The following is a 17,604-nucleotide window of genomic DNA, read 5'->3' as shown; positions in this document are numbered from 1 at the left end:
TTTCACCGAAGGGGAGTCGTGAGATTGTGACAGTAACTGTTACTGAATTTAAGCTTTAGCAAATGCACAGTGCCTGGAAGGGGGAAGTGAAAACTTGGGAGGTGAGACTGGTTGTAAAACACTGGTCAGACTGAGCCACGAGGAAGAAGATGTCTCCATCCAGGGTGGAGAGAAGAGCAGGCTGTGTGTGGGCCAAGAAGGAGGAGATTTGCTGAAGAAGGCACAAGCAGCCGAGGATGAGATGGAACACTTGGCTGCTCCGAGTGCAAGGCTTCAAGTACACTTTGGAGCAAATGATCAGTAAACTTCTAACTCGCTCCACATTAGCCTTGGGTGTAATGAAAGTGTGCTCTTAAACAGGAGGTTTGGGCTGGAGAGACAAGTGGCGATGTCCTGCAGCAGAGGACCAGCACTGGCACTTTCAGTAGTGCTGCGGGAAAGAGCTGCACTCTGCTCCAGTGTGTGCTCAGTCGCAGTGTTGCCCGCTAACTCGGCTCTGCTCTGATCAGTCAGGTCTGCAGATGCGCACAGGAGCTGTAAACAGCACAGGACCAGCAAGACTTCAGTGTCGCTATACGATCAGAGAGCGTTGACTCCCTGCCGCCGGTGTGAGCGAGCAAACAGAAAACGTGTGCTCAGACATCATCCGTCCATGAGGACCTCAGCGGGTTCGCGGGCGCAGAGAGTGGAAGCTAGTTGTTATTCAGCCGGCAGCTTTTATTCAGATGTGCTGATGCGCTGCTCGACATTTAGACTAGTTTGAGTTGTTGCCTGTTAGTGACTCTAAAAGTACTGAAATGGCTCATTTACATCTTTCGCTGTAGATTGGAGGCATTTAGAGTGTTAATCCCAGATACACTGATTTTTCTGTTCTGCATCCTTTAATGCGTCAGACTCAAGCTAATGTGTTTTTTTACAAGGTAAGAGAAGTTAAGGTGAACCACAGTTGCCTGACGGGTGTTTGTGGGTGTCCATCCATTATATTTCGGGCGTAACCTTGGCCGCAGTTATGCATCTGCTCTTGAAAGCAACATGTTGGATATTAGATTTGTTTTGCAAAATCTGATGCCATCGCGATCGTTTTCTACAGATGTTATCTTCGTGCTGTGTTTGAACTCTGCCCTCACTGTCACTGTTCGATCCACCCCGCGATGAGACATAATAGGAGCAAAGGAGCCATACTCGCTCTATGCATAATCACAGCGGCGCTAGATTTCCCCATTCTTTCAGGGAAGGTTTCAAAAACATCAGTCTGCTGTGATTCACAATGGGAGGCTTTGCACAGACTTGTTGAAAAATGGCCACACTCCCAGTGATGAATTTGCCATCAAGACGCCGCTTTATTGGAAGCGCAGCATGGAAAGAAAAGGCAGCGACTGAAAAGAGTCTTCCCAAAGTGTCTGACGGCAGCCCGTCCCCCGCTGATCCAGCATCAGCTGGGTGGGGCCGAACATAGCAGGGAAACGAACGCTCCAGCCTGTGAAGCTGATCGAGACTTCATTTATTCACCTTAAAGTGAATTTTCAGTATGACTGGGCTGCAAAGACCCTGATATCTAATCTCAAGGTGCGTGAAACAAAAACGTGATCCAAATATAAACAGCAACAAATCCTCTCATCACATCCAGCCTCGCTGCTGCACCAGGGAGGATTTGACTTGTTTTATTAACCTCTGCTTAATCTCTTTGACTCATGAGTTAATCATTAGAACACTAACAAAACTTTCTGTTGATACCCTGTCCCGGATCTATCTTTGAAGGATCAAATATTTACTCTCTGAAAGCCTTATACGTCATTCGAATAGTAAGATTAAATCGAGAGCGGTATTCAATCAGTCTAGTTGTCTCTTTATTTAAAGGCTTATGGCGCCGGGGCTACATGCTAGGCATACCTTTGAAAGATTCCTCCTATGCCTTCAACTGGCGTGAGAGGAACCGAAACAGTACAAGAGATGTTTTCAGAGATAAATGCTGCTCAAGTCACCCTCTGGGTACGAAAGCACCTCTTTAAAGGAGCAGATACTGAAGGTTTGTTGTGCAAGAGCTAAACGGATAGGTGCTTATACTGTATGTCTAGGAATGACTGAAGAAGGAAGTTAATGCTAAGGTTCATGTAAGTCTGTCAGAGGAGATTCTCACACAGCCGGCTGTTGAATAGAAAGAAGAACGTACAACTCACCCTGTTTTGGCAAAGTTCGTCCAGTAGGTCATGACAACGGCGCTCAGCATCACGTCGTTCTTGGAGAAGTTGCAGTTGAAGAGCTCCGTGGGTCCGATCATGGGGATCCCGAACACGTACGGCACCTCATCCCCGTGGGCAGAGTCGGCCCAGCTGGGCTTCATGTCGCTCTGACAGTGGTGGTAAAATGCGTAGAAGTAGGTGGGCGAGCCGTACTGGGCGTGGAGGTCAGCCGTGGCCACTGCCGGCGCCACCCACTGGTGATCGGTGAACAGCGCCACCAGGGTCTTGCGCCGGGTCTCTGGGTTCTCCTTGTCGGCCCAGTCCGTGTACATGAACTTGATGGTCTCGCGCAAAGTGTCCTTGCCCTCTGGGTAGCCGTAGAGATGGTCCACGAAGTCCGAAACAGCAAAGTCAAAATCGTTAGCCGACACGCCGTCCTCGCTGTCCACGATGCCATCCACGAACTTGAAGCCCTCGCCTTGGTTGACCCCCAGCATGATGTCGTAGTTGAGGAACTCTCCTTGCTCCATGAGGATCTGGGGGTCATCCGGGATCACGTCACCGTCAATCACCGGCCCGAAGGCGATGTGGTACTTGGCGGGGGTGATGTACTGTTCAATCAACTCCTTGTAGTTCTTGTTCTGCAGACACGCCACCAGGTCGATGGTGTCCAGCATGTTGCAGCCCACCTTCTCAGCCAGGGCCCGTGTGTACTTGGCAGGCTGGTAGTTGACCGCCCAGCTGGACAGCGCCGTGCCACTCTGGATGATGGCTTTCTGGAACAGATCTGACATAGGAGGCAGTATCAGTGAAACATACACACAAAACGCAGGCAGAGATTCTGATTCCAGGTGGTAGAAAGGAAGCAAATATTAGTGTTGGTTAAGGGCTTGGAAATGCCTGAGGCCTTTGCTTCTAGTGGTTCTAGTTGTGAAGTACTGTACTTGTTAATAGGGTACAACACATGCCTGTTCTTGTATTAATACCTTTGTGCTTCTAGTGGAAACTGTACTCCTAAGCTTGCGCTAATACCAAACATGTATGCTAACACCTCAGAACATACACAGTTCTTGCTCTACCCAAAGGAGGCAATATTGGCTCGCTATGCTCAAACCAAAGTAGGAGACAGATGCTTTACTCAACCCTACCTCGTCACAGACGCCGAACAGAAACCCTGTCGAGTACCTGATCCCCTCCGTGGAACCGGTTTCATGCGCTGCATTGTTCTAACAAATCAGATGAATGCATCACTACATTTGTTTTTCCAAAACAGTCTAATTTTCAAATATGATTAAGGGAAGCCAAGCCAAGCTGTGCATTTCTAAGCTCGATCCCTTTTCATGGCAGCGTAAAAACTATTTCAAGGCAAATAAAGGAATGATTCAGAATATTGACGTTACATCTTTGTGTCCCTAATGGACAAACCGGAACATAAAAGACATTTGCTGTTTATGTAAGAGCAACACCTTAGGCAGTTTCCGCATCTCAGTATATTGGTAGCGCAGACTGCCAATCAGTAAGTAGGCCACAATACACTAGGAACACTGGAGTTCTGTGTGTGTTTTGTTTCAGAGAGTGCTATTTATACTCATGCAAACACACTGTGGTGGTGACTCAACCGGGCCGACTTGAAAAGTATGTTTCCAGCACAAAGAAGATCTTTCCCACAAGGCCCGGTTTAGCTGTGTGCAAGCGCTATCTGCTGCCGCTGCCGGTCTGGAGCCTCGGTTCCACCTCGCGTCAGATATTAACTTCAAAATTAGGCAAACGTGGCAAACGCAAGTTTGCTATGACCTTGATGTGAAGCCTGCAGACTCACAAGCTGAAGGTTCGTCTGCCTCTGTACCGGCTTCATAGCAGCGCAGGTACCTTCCTGCACGCACAGGAATCACACATCGCTCGGCGGGGCACGTAGCGCCAGCCGACTCTCTCAGTCCTGATTGTTGCCCATCGAAACATGAAGACTTGTATCTAAATGTAAAGTAAGTCGTTCCTATTCCCTCAAGTACAGCACAAGATGAAGAAAAATGAAACCGACTTAATAACCGCAACACAAGAGCAAAAGAGCACATGGAAAGTCTCCCTCGCTGAGCGCCTGTACGGTAAACTCAGTGGACTTAGATAAAAAAGGTAGACTTTATGGGAAGGTGCATTTATCACAAAGCCTGTATTTGTCCCACATGGAGGGAAAAATGACCTGGGAATTGCTGCAACACTATTTGAGATCCAATCCCCCCAGTGCTGCTCTTTTTCTGACAGGTGGGTCAGAGCATTTCTCTCACCTCCAGTATTTGTGTTGGAGAAAACTGTTCATTTATGAAAGCCAGGAGCTCAGCCAGAAATAACAACTGATATGCAAAAAAGCCACATCTTGGCTCGTTTATCTGAAGTTTCCATAAGTATTACTATAATTCACTCCAGAAGGAAATGTTTGAAGTATTTGCCCACTGTCAGTAACTAACCCTACGTATACTGTACCGTATGCAAAATGGGACCCTGCACCCGATTTTAGCAGGACAGTATCAACCAATTCACCGCAGTAATAGCTAAACGTTTTAGCTGAACCTGCATCTGCTACTGCATAAATCATGACTTCACCGTGATTCCTTCACAGCTTCTGTTTATTGAATAGCAGACGTTTGCATCTGGTCTCTGTGAGGTGATTAGGCTCTCGTCTGTCCTTTTAACACACATAAAAACGCTTGTAGTACTATTGTTGTCTACACCTGTGTTCACCAGAAGCACCTATTGTCTTTATTCATATCTTTACACTTTTGGTTGTTTTCTGATCCGATGCTTCTACAGATGGTGCTGTATTTACTAAGTAGTCCATCACTTTAATTTAGCTCAAACTTACTTTCTTTATGTTTTTCTGTTTATTTGCTAGTCTGGAAGCAGCCTGTACTTTCTATAAGGCCAAGTCCAAGCCTTTCACATGCACAGTGTGTCAGTGAAACTGTGCTTGTTTTCACTGAAGCCCATGAGTCCAGATGGAAGGAGTTTTATGTTTAGCCCACACAAGTTTAGCGTTTAACATATGATCAGAACAGGACACAGTTTAACAGAATCATTATTAGAATTGACTTCCTGAGATCAGATTTGAGACTGAAACTGGACTGGATTCCTGACAGACTTACAGGTGATAAACAACGAACAGTACGAACCCCAAAGGTCGGGAGGCTGTGGCCCCTCTCGTGTGTCTCATACCTTCTGAGTAATGCGAGAGCGTGAGCAGGCTGACACACGATGCTCCGGCACCAGAGCCAAAGATGGTCACTCTCTTCGGGTCTCCTTTGAAGGCCTGTATGTTTTCTTTGATCCACCTGAGAGCTTGAATTTGATCCAGCAGCCCGTAGTTGCCCTTGGCTGCCTGGTCTCCTGTGCTTAGAAACCCTGGGTTGATGAAAACAAATAACAGACAATCAGATCTCAGCCTTTCCTCTGAAGGGTTGTTGGCTTTGATTTAATGCTGGCTGAGCCAGAATGGTCAGGATCTCACTCTGTGAAGTGAAGGCAGAGTTTGTCAGCTTGTGAGTAAAGTGGTGAAATTAAGAAGGGATCATCTCTCATTTGGTCGATCCTCAGTATTATACACAGACGCCAGGTTGTACTTCCAGGGTCAAAATGTACCTTTTAATTTGTGCTCATATTCTCTGAAATTGCTATTTCTATCCTTTTAGTAATGGACCATTAAACTGTCGTTGTCATTGTAGAGTCCAGCATTAATGAAGCTTGTTGGAGCCAAATCCTGCTGTTAGATTTGTATTTTTTTTGCCTAATCAAGCTGTTGATAGCTGTTGAAACGGAAACACTCAAATGAACACACTTTTCTTGAGACAAATTAAATAAACTTAAATTGTTGACAACAGAGAAAAAAAGGATTTCAGATATGTGAAAAAAAAAACATTTTAATTATAACACCTTAAACTCTTTGTAAAAGAAAAAAAAAAACACAAATTGAAGTTTAATTTCACTTCCAGACCATAAATATGAATACTTTAGAGCATTTTTCTAAGATTGTTCCTAAATTGCTTAAAATTGCTTAAAACCAGAAACTAGCTGTGTTTTTACTACTTTAATTTGACTTTGTTGTTGACTGTGACCAGTTCAGTGCTCAGTTCATCCATTAACATCAGGACAGTAAGAACATCGGCCTGTTTGTAAAGCATCGGGTTCTGTTGTCTTAAGAGCCAGCACACAATTAGTCAAGTATGCAAAGGCCTTTGAGTTGGATCTCACCCGAGGCTCCAGAAGTGCTCCACCAATCCCGCTGCCTTCCAGACCGACCCTCTGGGCCGTGAGCGCCGCGTCCCAAACTTGTTGACAAATTAGCAAATGTGCCTAAACCCATTAAATGGCCTTCTAAATGCTGCCACTGGGGGGAGGCGGAGGCTCCTCGGTGCCAGGGCCCGGAGCTCGGTGGCCAAGCCTGGCAGCGACGGCCTGTCCCCGCGAGCGGCCCGAGACAGAGGCAGAGTGAATGACAAATGGGATGAGGCCCGCTGGGTAGGAAAGGAGGAGAAAGAGGAGAGGTAGCCTGTGGCTCTTTGATAGAGAGCAGATCCGGTTTGTCATGGTGAGGTGGAGGGGATGATAGAGGGAGGTTGGAGGGCAGGAGTGTGGGGGGGGGGGCGGGATTACAAGGCCTCTGGCAGCCTCACGCAGCCCGTAGGTTGACCACTGGCTCTGGCGCCGCTCGCCCCACCCCTCTCCACCTTTGCCCCCCCCAACCCCCCCCGCCCTCCTCCTCCGCCTCACCCACATTTCCTTCATTTCCCTTTTTCCCGTCCCCTCTCATGCCTCGCCACAAAGGCGGAGAAAAGCATGCCTACCAGGCGCTCCCGAGGATGTGTGAAGATTAGTCAAAGCTTCATTTCAAAGCGCCGCGTCCCCAAAATAGACTGCATACGTAACGAAGCCCATCGCCGGGAGACGCGCTATGGACAATGTCTGACAGACAGATTATCAGAAACTAAAGGGACGGAACACCGAATAATAATGCATGTGAAGGTAAAATAATGATTATAACTTATATAAGAGACAGAGTTAAACATAAACACGTGACAATATTCATAAATTCTCTATTTCATAAAACATAATTTTACTTAATATATACAGATAATAGAACCATCTTTCAGAGTAAATGTGGACCTTTTCCAAAATGTGTTTCTGGTTTTTACCACTATTCCAAAACCTTATGCTTTACCTCTGACGGATGTATTTAACAAATTCCAAACTACCCTTTAAAAATAGGAGAGTCAGGTTGAGAAATGGATGTGAGCAGAGTTCAGATAGAAATGAATCAAACACAGCTTCAAGGTAAAACTGAACGCTGTGTCTTTCAGGGAGTCAGAGGATTAATGGTGCTGAACGCACATCATGACTACAACTCAGCCTAATTATCAACAGCTATTCACTGACTGGTCAGTTTATTAGGTACAGCTGCACAGTCTGAATCAATCCACTACAGCACCTCTGACATTTCTTAGAATTAGAACCTAGAATGAGAGTCTACTAGTGATCTCTTTCCAGGTGGTGGATGTACTGGAATGAATTAGACCGTACAGGTTTACCCGTTAAACTGACCTGTAGCCTACTGTAGACATGCGAACACACTGAGTTGTCAAAAGTAAAATGCTTCCATTTTCTTTTATAAATCCGTGCATTGCTCGCTGTCCTGTAAATTGGCACCCGAGCTGTTTGGCGTTTGTGTCTGGTCTGGAAAACGGAGATTTGAAAGGCTTAAGACAGGATATGTCAAAGCCGTCGTGCAGTATTTTTTTGCTCGGTAACGTATTGAGAATCCCATTGTTGTTTTCCAGATAAGGCCTTTTTTTTCTGCTGTGCTGTTAGTGACACTGTGATCTCTCTCTGAGCCCAGAGGAAGCCCTTCATCATCAGCAGCACTCCCGCCGCTCTGGGGGAAAGCATTAATCCGTTCCCTCCCCTATTTGTATTAATGCTGCCTTGACAGGGGCTGGAAGCTTAATGTAGGTCAGTCACAACAAAGCACAGAGTGGACACAACGGCAAGACTTAAATAGCACAGAGACAGGAGGTGTAATGAGTCTCCACACGCGCACGTGGCTTAATATGCGGATTTGGGGTTTTAGGGTTTAATAACAAAACAAACACGTGTTCTAGTTACTGTGTTTCTCCGCGGCTAATTTGCGACCACATAATAGATTTTGAAGATAAAATAGTGCCAGAAATCAATACAGCTCTCCGTCAATAACTCATATGACACACGCCTCCCTCTTCTTCGAACCTGATCTCTGCCGCTTTGATTTCTGGCTCCTCTGCCATAATTGTATACCTCTGAGACTCCCCTCTTGTTTGCTATCGATGTATTTTTGGAAACACACCCCTCTTAAGCTGCCATCACCTCCTACAATCACTGTATTTTAGAGTGTGGTATTGATCAGCGTCTGTGAAGCTCCGCGCTTCCTGTACCTTTTTCATGAATCGAAATGAAATCTTTTGTACTAACAATCGGAATAATACCGCGTCAACGTCGGTTTCACGGAGCTCAAATTCTCCCGAACCTGCAAATCCGGCTGGATAAAGGCCAAAATACATCTGGTCCGATTTAACGAGTCAATGAAATGTTGGCATTTTGGAAGCGCAGACTTCCACCTGACAACAGAAGCGTCCGGCGCGTCCAAACACCAACCCAGCGACTGCAGCAGCTGTCCTGGATTAATCTGACGAAAATATCTGTAATGAAATTTAAAATGTGACGATTCGGAGGCTCCTGAATGTCTCACGGGCGTTATCTAAATGCCACGGCGTGTCACTGTGCTCGGTTTATTGTTCAAACCGCGTGAGTGATGCGAGTTCCAGCAGCGCGGCTCCGCGGACTTGGCTTCAGCTACGAGCGCAGTGCGTTCACAGGCCGCGGAGCCAACGCATGTGTTTAATGTCACTGGGGAAGGAGTAACGTCCGCTTCCACCGGTTCATGAGCTCAGAGGTGCAGGAAGCACGCTGAGATCTGGGCTTTGGTACGTTCTTCATCTCTGCTCAGAAGCTGCCGTGGCACTTTCCTGATCCCTGATCAGTTTAGGCACTGATCGGCGCGTCAGTCTGTGCGACGCAGCAGTTTCCAGAAAACCAGCGGTTGTGACTATTGTAATTAAACAGGCCCAGTGTGTAAGTCATTGTTCTGGGCAGGAGCCAGGACGCAGGAGGTCTGACCAGTGAGATCAGGATGAGGTGGGGGATTTACTCCACGTCCTGTTGTCACGTAATCCCATAGACGCCCACAACCCATTTGATTTAGCTGAGCATGATGTGTGTCGGAGAATCTTCCTCACACAATGAAGGTTTATTTTAAAAGCAGGCTAAGAATAATCATCACTCAGCTTCTGTTTTTTTCAGTCAGACATAACTGGAACTGGGTGAATTATTATCTAATCTACATGTAGAACAATTGGACTGAATCCTCTTTCATTCATCAATTCAGAGGTCGAGTAGATTGCCCGCATTTCCAAACGTCCACATATTTGTTTGTGCTTATGTCTTAACTACTGTACAGCTGTTGACTAAAGCACAGGAAGCTGCTGTTGCACCTGTGGATTCAAACAGTCGAGGGCTTCTGCACTGGAACCCTGAAACTTGTAGACTTTGATATAACCTTGGGCGGTTTTATGGGGTTGTGGACTCCCTTTTCTGGATCATAGCACTCAGCTCTAACGTGAGACGTTATTAATTGGGCACAAGAGCTCAAACTAATGTTCCTCATGTCCACACATGCTCGCAGTCAAATGATTAAAGTAGTTGCACACGGAGCCACCGGAATCCGTGCTGTTCTACAACCTGGGTCTTGTTATTATAACAAAAGCAGCAAATAGAGGAATCAGCAAATAACGTGCCCGTCTTTCCTCGGTCTGTAATAAGGGTCCTCGCCCGGCCTGTCCTGCGTGGAGGCAGAGCGCTGCCAACATGACAGTAATAGTAGTTAATTGTGCTCTCTGTCCAGAGGATAATCTCTCTCACGGCTCCCAGATGAAATGTTAATTATCAAAGAGAGGGAAGGGAAGCGGTTGGGGATAAGCTCCGCAAGGTCAGCGGAGCCCAGCCGCCCTCAAGCCTCCTGCCCGACAGCAAGTCGCCCGTCAGGACGGGCCGGGACGGGGCCGCGCCCGCTGCTGAGCAGAACCTCCCCCCGTTCGACAGCAAAGCGACAGCAGAGCGATGAGTCACGCTCACGATGACGGGATGTAATGATAATGAGGCAAAAAGGCAAACACGGGCATTTCTCTCCGGCTTCCCTTACTTTTTGTGGTTAAGCTGCAGATTAGCAGTGCTGCGCCGCCATCCATCACGCTCAACAACACATAGTCTGCAGTTTTGTCTTGCTGTGACTTTATTACGCAGCTAATTACCAGTTTAATGGTACCGCTTTAACTTTTTTCCATTACTGCGGACTGTTACTTACTTCTGGTGGGAGTGAGGTGGTACAATAAAGCCCAGGGAGTGGGAGGGAACGAAATGTGCTCCCCGAACATTCGCTGCTGGCAGAATGCAGCGTCCATGTAATGAGTGGGAACCACTGCAGCCTCATAAAGTCATATTTAGAGGAAGGAGAGAAACCTTTTGTCTCCTCGCGAGCCAGAAAAATGCGTAAGATTCCATTATCTTCCATTTGAACAGAAGGCATTTAGAGGAATGAAAGAACGACATCTGGGGGACTATGAATCCTCGGAGGTGAGCCCAGCAGATTCATCAGTTGAAAGGAAGAACACTTGACTAGAGCAGCACGATATGAGACCTCCTGCTTTGAAAGTCCATTATCGCGCGTTATCTCTCAATATCTGCTCTCTGACGCCCGAGAGACATTTTTCTAAGGACTTAACTGTTGTCAGATCGATGAGGGTGAGTCCAAAGAGCTGGTGATGAAAGTGCAGGGAAACACACCCTGACTGGGAAAGTGTAAACATCCAGGCAGTTCAAATGTACAGTGTCAATAGCAACAGCCAGCTCCGCCTGCCGCGGAGGCCAAGGTCGTCAGAAACGTGCACGTGGGCCGTTTCATGAGGCAGCAGACATCAGCGCAGGGACTAGACGTCATTTTAGCTTCATTGTTTCCTCCGCACCCCCGACAGCACCGCCGGAAACACGGGCGTTTAAAATTGATGAACTCGCCCTTGTTAACATCAGCATTGAAAGCTTCAGCCTGACGTGAACTGCTTTTATGCCAGTTTGACAACAGAGCTGCATTAAAATAGGAGCTTTTGACGGCTCGTGAGTTTTCGGGGGCTTTTGATGGCGACAGAGGAGAGGTAAAATTATCTTTAAGGTCTCGTCAGGTCAAGTTTTAATAGCACAACAAACAGGCAGCTAACAATAGCGCCGGAGCTGCAGCCCGGAGCCGCCGAGCGTCCTCCGACAGCGTTGGATCAGCTTAATTATTTGGAGGTGTTTTTAGAGCAGGTGAGCGATGCACATCTGTTGTCCGGGTTTCCTCCGTTCCGGCGAAGCGGCCTTTGATGAAACGCAACTCTCGCGGAATAACGAGGCAGGCGTCTGCTCGGCGCCGGCGTTTGCTCTGACGGTGGGAGAAGTGTGCCCCGCGGCATCAAAGGGACCGGCGGCGGGTTCATTTGCTCATCTGGAACCAGCCAGATGGGCACAAACGCGGCGAGCGTGCGCACGCGTCCTGTATCGGTGCGCCGCGGCTAAATCGCAATCTGCCGGCGCCAGGGCCGCTCCTGCATCAGCCACGGACCGGAGCCTGGGACGAAAGAGGAGCAGATATCCAGTTGATAGTTGTATGGGGAGATATGAGCTGACTTTATTCTTATACACGGGAACGTCACGCGCCGCTTGTTGTCAGGATATCAGACTCAGGTTTATAGCTGAAGAGTAAATGCACTGATGCAGGGAGCTGTTCAGGGTTGATGGGGGAGTTTTATATGAATTTGGGTTTAGGTAAGAAGAGAAATCTTATAGATCAGTGTTTTATCTAATGGATGTAGAAAAGTGGCCGTTACATTTCACAGTCAGTTCAGCCAGTGAGTTAGTGCCGAGAGCCAACACTGGAAAAAAGCTCAGTAATGTTCCACCGAATGTTCTTCTGCAGGACGTCAGATATTTACACAGGAAACAGAGCGGAGCAGTGGCGCTTCTGAACACACGGGATGTAAATGAAAGGGGTTTGCTTTTGTCAGCGGACGTGTCGCTGGACTTCGCAGTGACGTTAGACAACAGGACCCGCTGCCTCGTATTTCATATTATTACTATGAAGAAAGCTGCAGCCTGGTCCACAGAAAACAAAAAAACAGCCAGCGTGAGAGAAACCACAGCGCTGAACAACACAACGCTCCCACACACACAGGACGCAAATTGAAAAACAGAGTTTACCAGAGTCCAGACTGGCGTGAAACGTGTTCACAACATTATTTTGTACAGACACAGTTGAGGCAGCTTTAAAGGGGAGAGAGACGGCAGAAGGCTTTCAGGGAGCGGAGGATTCGTCCGTTACTGAATTTAGGGCTTTGGGTATAAATTGTTAAAATCAGTTTAAAAAAAAAAAAAAAAAAAAAAGGCTGTGTGCAATCTGGCTCCAGATACACTGGACTGCAGAGCAACCAAACAAGCGCGCCCCTGACAGAAACCACACTGCCGCGTGTACTGGAGCGTGATGTTAATGTAATCCAGCCCCACGGAGCACAACCGTGACCGTTTGTTCCTAATGCGACCAAATCTGAGCACCTCCAGAGGTGGTTGGGATGAAATCTTCACTGGCAGTGAAGAGGATGGAGCTCCAGCGCCTTTGGTTCCAGTCCACAGACGCAGGGAGGGTCGGTTTTATTAATGTCAGGTGGCAGATATCATCAGCTCAGTGGAACGCTTTCTGCGACTAAACGTACAGTATATTGGTGGTGATGGGGGGTCGCTCCCCCCAGTGGTCCACCGGCGTATGTTCATTAAATTCTGCCGAGCTAATTAGAATCTATTCGACATCCGCGGGGAGGCATTTGCACAGCTTGCAGAGGCGCGCAAACAATTCACGGGCACAAGCAGCCGTGCACACTGCAGGCGCTCCGAACCGGGAGAAAAAAGGGGGGGTGGGGGGGGGGGGGGTACGATGCCGTTACAGCACGCAAAGTATTGCGCGGTAAGTAAATAGGGGCCGTGAATTTAGTCGAGTTGAAATGTCTCATTAGCCACAGCTGTGCACTTCTGGCTATCAGCCCTCCTTAAGCAGCGGCAGCCAGTGCTCGTTTGTTCCGCGGCTGCTGACTCACCTACTCACTCGAAGGACCCGCACAGTGTTGAACTGTTCACTGACGCACCTCGCGACACCCCCCCCCCCCCCCCCCCCCCCCCCCCCCCCCCCGACTCGCACCGTAGCGCCGTCGCGTGCTTTTCTGAATTATGCTGTTTGTTTGCACCGTTCGGGCCCTTCGCACGGCAAAACCAATAAGGCAGGACTCACTCGGGGCTTAGTTAAGTATATTTAAATAAGGATAAAAGTGACGTCTCATTACCGCGGCTCAGCTGACGCGCCCGCGTGCCTTCGGGCCTCGTGATGGTCGGTAGCTCCAGGGGCACTTTGCCCAATTTGCCCGACTGCTAATTTAGTATCGCTAAGAGCCACTGCAGCTGAATTAGGAACAACAACAACAACAAATAAATTCTTCTTCTGGTTAATGAATGAAAACACATTGTTCCACCTTTGCAACTTGGGATTCATGAATCTGCATTTAATAAACATGAGATTAAATCATTTGTTTGGTAAAACGGTGGTAATGGCGAGCCATCGTTTTATTTTGTTTCCTAACCAGATACAGTAAAAAGCTTGTTAAGATCTCACTACTATCCCACAACTAATCTTTAATGTATCTATTAAACTGCCAATATATAAAACAAAAGGCAGCAAAACTATTCCAGTAAATCAAAGTTCCCCAGTACTTCCTTTGTCCTGCGGTGAAGATTCTTCAGAAGTTCATTCCAAGCAGCAGAAGCCGCCGTAAATCTGCGTCTCGCATCATATCTCGAAGCACAAACGGCAAACGTAACGACCCGCCACCGACACGGTGCCAGCAGCTTCAGGACGCTCGTATATTACGTGCAGACAGAACTGACCTGGGCACAGCAGAGGCGAGGGGAGTTCAAACCACACCCAGGCACGGGCCTCGGGTTTCAGAAATAGTAATAATTGGGAGGATTATATGTTGAAAGTAATGAGATATTTGGAGCTAATAGTTTGGTCAGTAGCATCATGTGCTGCAGGACATCATTGTTTTCACAGATACAGACATAATTATAAGAAGAGCAAAACAGATTTAGATATATTTTTCATTTTTATATTCAAGACTTATGCATAACATCTGAATCTAAAATCATAATGATTATATAATCAGCATTGTCTAAAACTACAACATAACAGTCAAATTCTTTACAGAATCTACTGATTACAGAACAGATTTTTAAAATGTTTTACCAAAGTTGTATCTTCTCATTTTCATAAAGTACTGTATGACTTGGCTTCCAAAGCTTTGTAGAAATATCACACATCTGAGATCCTGTGACATTTTTGATGAAGTGAAACGAGAACATCAGCGCTAATGCTAACATTACGCTGCTGCAGGTGCTGTGCTGAACTCGTGTGCCGTACTTGAGGCCCGCGCTCCCAGAATCACCCTGTTTCTGATTCTGTGGTCGGCCTCATTTAAGCCGATGCTGTGGAGCATCACTTAAATCTCCACCGCAGCGACGGTCCTTCTTCCTGCGGGGTCCAGACACACGTCCGGCGGTTCAGCGCCCGCCTTAAATCTAACACTAACCTGGAAGAATCACCTTGAAAACAGCAACACAAACGTGTTGGGTCGCATTTCAGCGTGCAGTGCGACGGTCGAGCTCCCGAGGCGAGCGGCCGTCAGACTGTTTGTTACCTCATGAACGTCAGCGCAGCAGCCGGGCTGCGGCCGTGCGTCGGTCCGGGTCAGGACCGCTCCCTGCGAGCGCTCCTCTCCGGAAACCGTCGGGGATCGTCCACGTGACCGCGCACGGACGAGTCGCACGTCGCGTGCGACAAACAGCCACCCACGCTGACGCCCACGGGGCCGGCTCCACTCCTGAATATTCCATCTTTCCCCCCTCTGCCGTCGTGCCACTGAGTTGAGTGGGGATGTCAGGCCCCTCTTAGTTTTTCAAATTGCTCCCGAAACCTAGTCAGCCGTGGCAGATCTGCATTCGGCAGCGGACGGAATGAGGGCACGCGGAGGGGAATAAGTTTCTGAAATGAAACATGTAGATGTTTCTTTGCATGATGGCCCCTGGGAAACAGGTTTTTTAAACAGGGTGAAGGAGTCACTTAGTCAAAGCAGCGGATAAAAGTCGACCTTCAGGCTGTTCGCGCAAGGACGAGGAGGCGATTTCCACTGATTTGATTATTTCTGCGCTGATGCAGGTGGACGTTTTACGCGTAAAGGCTCCTTTGATGCAAATGAATTGAAGGCTAAAATGAGAATTCAGATCGGGCCGGACTGGACACGCGGCATCACAAAAGGGACAGAACAGAGAACATTCGGTCCTGTAGGAGAGCTGTGTGTTTAGGGTGAACCATGGAACCAGGTGCGTGGAGGTGGAGGCGGCCATGTTTATACAGGAACCCGGAGGGGACAAACCCAAGCATGGGATCATTTACATAAATAATCAAATGGAAACACTCCCTCGTTATGTAACCTAGTTGCAATAATGGTGAGTGTAAATCACTTGCAGCTGCAGCTTAGATGTATAGAGACATTATATTTAGCCGCGGCTGCAGTTTTTCCTCCCGCTCTCTTCATTTATTTTTTGTTGACTTGTTGTCTTTTTTTTGGTTCCCTTTCATCCTTTTCTTGTTTAGAGATGGAACCTTGCCCACAGTTATTTTCTTCTGTCCCATATCTGCACTCTCTCCTCATCCTCCTTTCACTTTTTCAGCCTTGTTCATTTCCTCCCCCCACTGTATTTACAGTCCACCTATTGATACTTTGTTCAGCGACGAGCCGCTCACGACGCATAGATTTACTGTTCCTGCGACTCCGGAGTGGGGGGGAGACTCGGAGCCACGCCGGCGCTCGCCGGGGGGCTTAACGAGCCTCCCTCCCTGACCCCGGCTGAGCCCGGCTCCCCCTCGGACTCCTGCATGCATATTGCAGGAGCGCCTGATGTGTGACAGAGCTGTCATAGGTGCAAGCATGTGTGTGGGGCAAATCCAGCCACTGTGGCGAGCAGCGCTGGGAGGACAGGCGGGGCGGAGGAGGGGAGGGGGGGTGGAGCAGGGGGATCGCCATTGGAGTGACAGCCCATCCAGGTGGGAGACAGCTGCTTGACAGTGATGGAGGAGACACTGTCATTATGTCCCTACAGTCGCTGCTACTCTGTGCTTCATGTCTGTGGTGCCGAAAACCCAGATGTGGAGCACGTGGCGCTGCGTGCACACGGTGCTGGACCCACTCTACAGCACTGAGCACTGGACTCATCCGGGATCTGGGTCACACGGCTGTAAATCCCCTTGTTCATCAGCTGCCTTTAAACACACACACTGCCGTAACCTCACCACACACCATCTGGCCTCCGGAGGCCGCGTTATCAAATCCATCAGGGGGCAGGGGGTCAACTTTCAGCACGGCTGCCACGAGCACGTGGACCCAGCAGCTCTGCTACCGGAACAAGCTGCACTCAGCTCCTCTGAAGCTCCCAGCATCATTTCCTGAGAGACTGACCACTGCAGTCTGCTCTTTGTTCCACTTAATGAACTTAGTGGGGGCAGCCGTCCTGCTAGTCCAGCCTTCCAGCATCTAGTGACTGGAAATGATTTTTCTGCAGCATCTCTCAGGATTGTGCTTACTGTATAACTCAATGCTAACAATGCTAATGTTGCTCCGCACTGCATTTGTGGGAAAACCCCTCCTGGACACTTCTGCTGCCACAGTTGCATAAGAGCAGCTGCTCTTCATCTCTCCTGTCCTACATCCTCAGTATTTGTGTGCTTCCTTGGCATGACTGAGCTTCCATAGAGGAATGTCGAACATCCAGCTTTACCATTTTTGGCCACACTGCAGTTAACCGTGGAGCGGAATGGGCGACTGATGCAAGTGACCATAAAAAGGAGAACGATGAGAAAGATAGACACGGGGAGCAACACAGGAGGAGGAAGTGAAATACCTTCTGTGAAATACAAAAGTGAGCGCAGATGGAAATGAACAGGAAGCGATAACGGTAAATCTGAGACACAGCTTTTTGTCCACCCGGCGTCAGACTCCAACATAAAGTGCTTGGCTCGTTCTCGTCATCCTCCCAACTTCGAAAAATCAATCATGACGGATGAGGTTCCCGACCTCCACTGAACTAAAACCGCTGGGTTCTGTTCATCCAAGCGGTTCTGATTCAGTCTGGGGCGTCCAAATCAAACTGCCGTGATGTCGTTTTT

General features: G+C 48.1%; 1 protein-coding gene across 4 annotated transcripts in view; it reads right to left on the bottom strand.

The window, feature by feature from the left end:
• Window positions 1–17,604, bottom strand: part of nlgn4xa (neuroligin 4 X-linked a) — a 61,172-nt gene that overhangs the window by 5,770 nt on the left and 37,798 nt on the right. For all 4 annotated transcript variants that reach the window (XM_055503531.1, XM_029175587.3, XM_029175598.3 and 1 more), the window contains 2 exons: window positions 5,388–5,573; window positions 2,178–2,967 (listed from right to left, as the gene is read on the bottom strand). In XM_055503531.1, coding sequence (XP_055359506.1) covers window positions 2,178–2,967; window positions 5,388–5,573 — 976 coding nt within the window. The remainder of the gene's footprint in view (window positions 1–2,177; window positions 2,968–5,387; window positions 5,574–17,604) is intronic.

The sequence above is a fragment of the Betta splendens genome, chromosome 2 (assembly GCF_900634795.4).
Source record: "Betta splendens chromosome 2, fBetSpl5.4, whole genome shotgun sequence".
In the NCBI taxonomy this organism is placed as follows: domain Eukaryota; kingdom Metazoa; phylum Chordata; class Actinopteri; order Anabantiformes; family Osphronemidae; genus Betta; species Betta splendens.
Note: the sequence above shows the minus strand (reverse complement) of the source record. Positions and strands in the feature narration are given on the sequence as shown.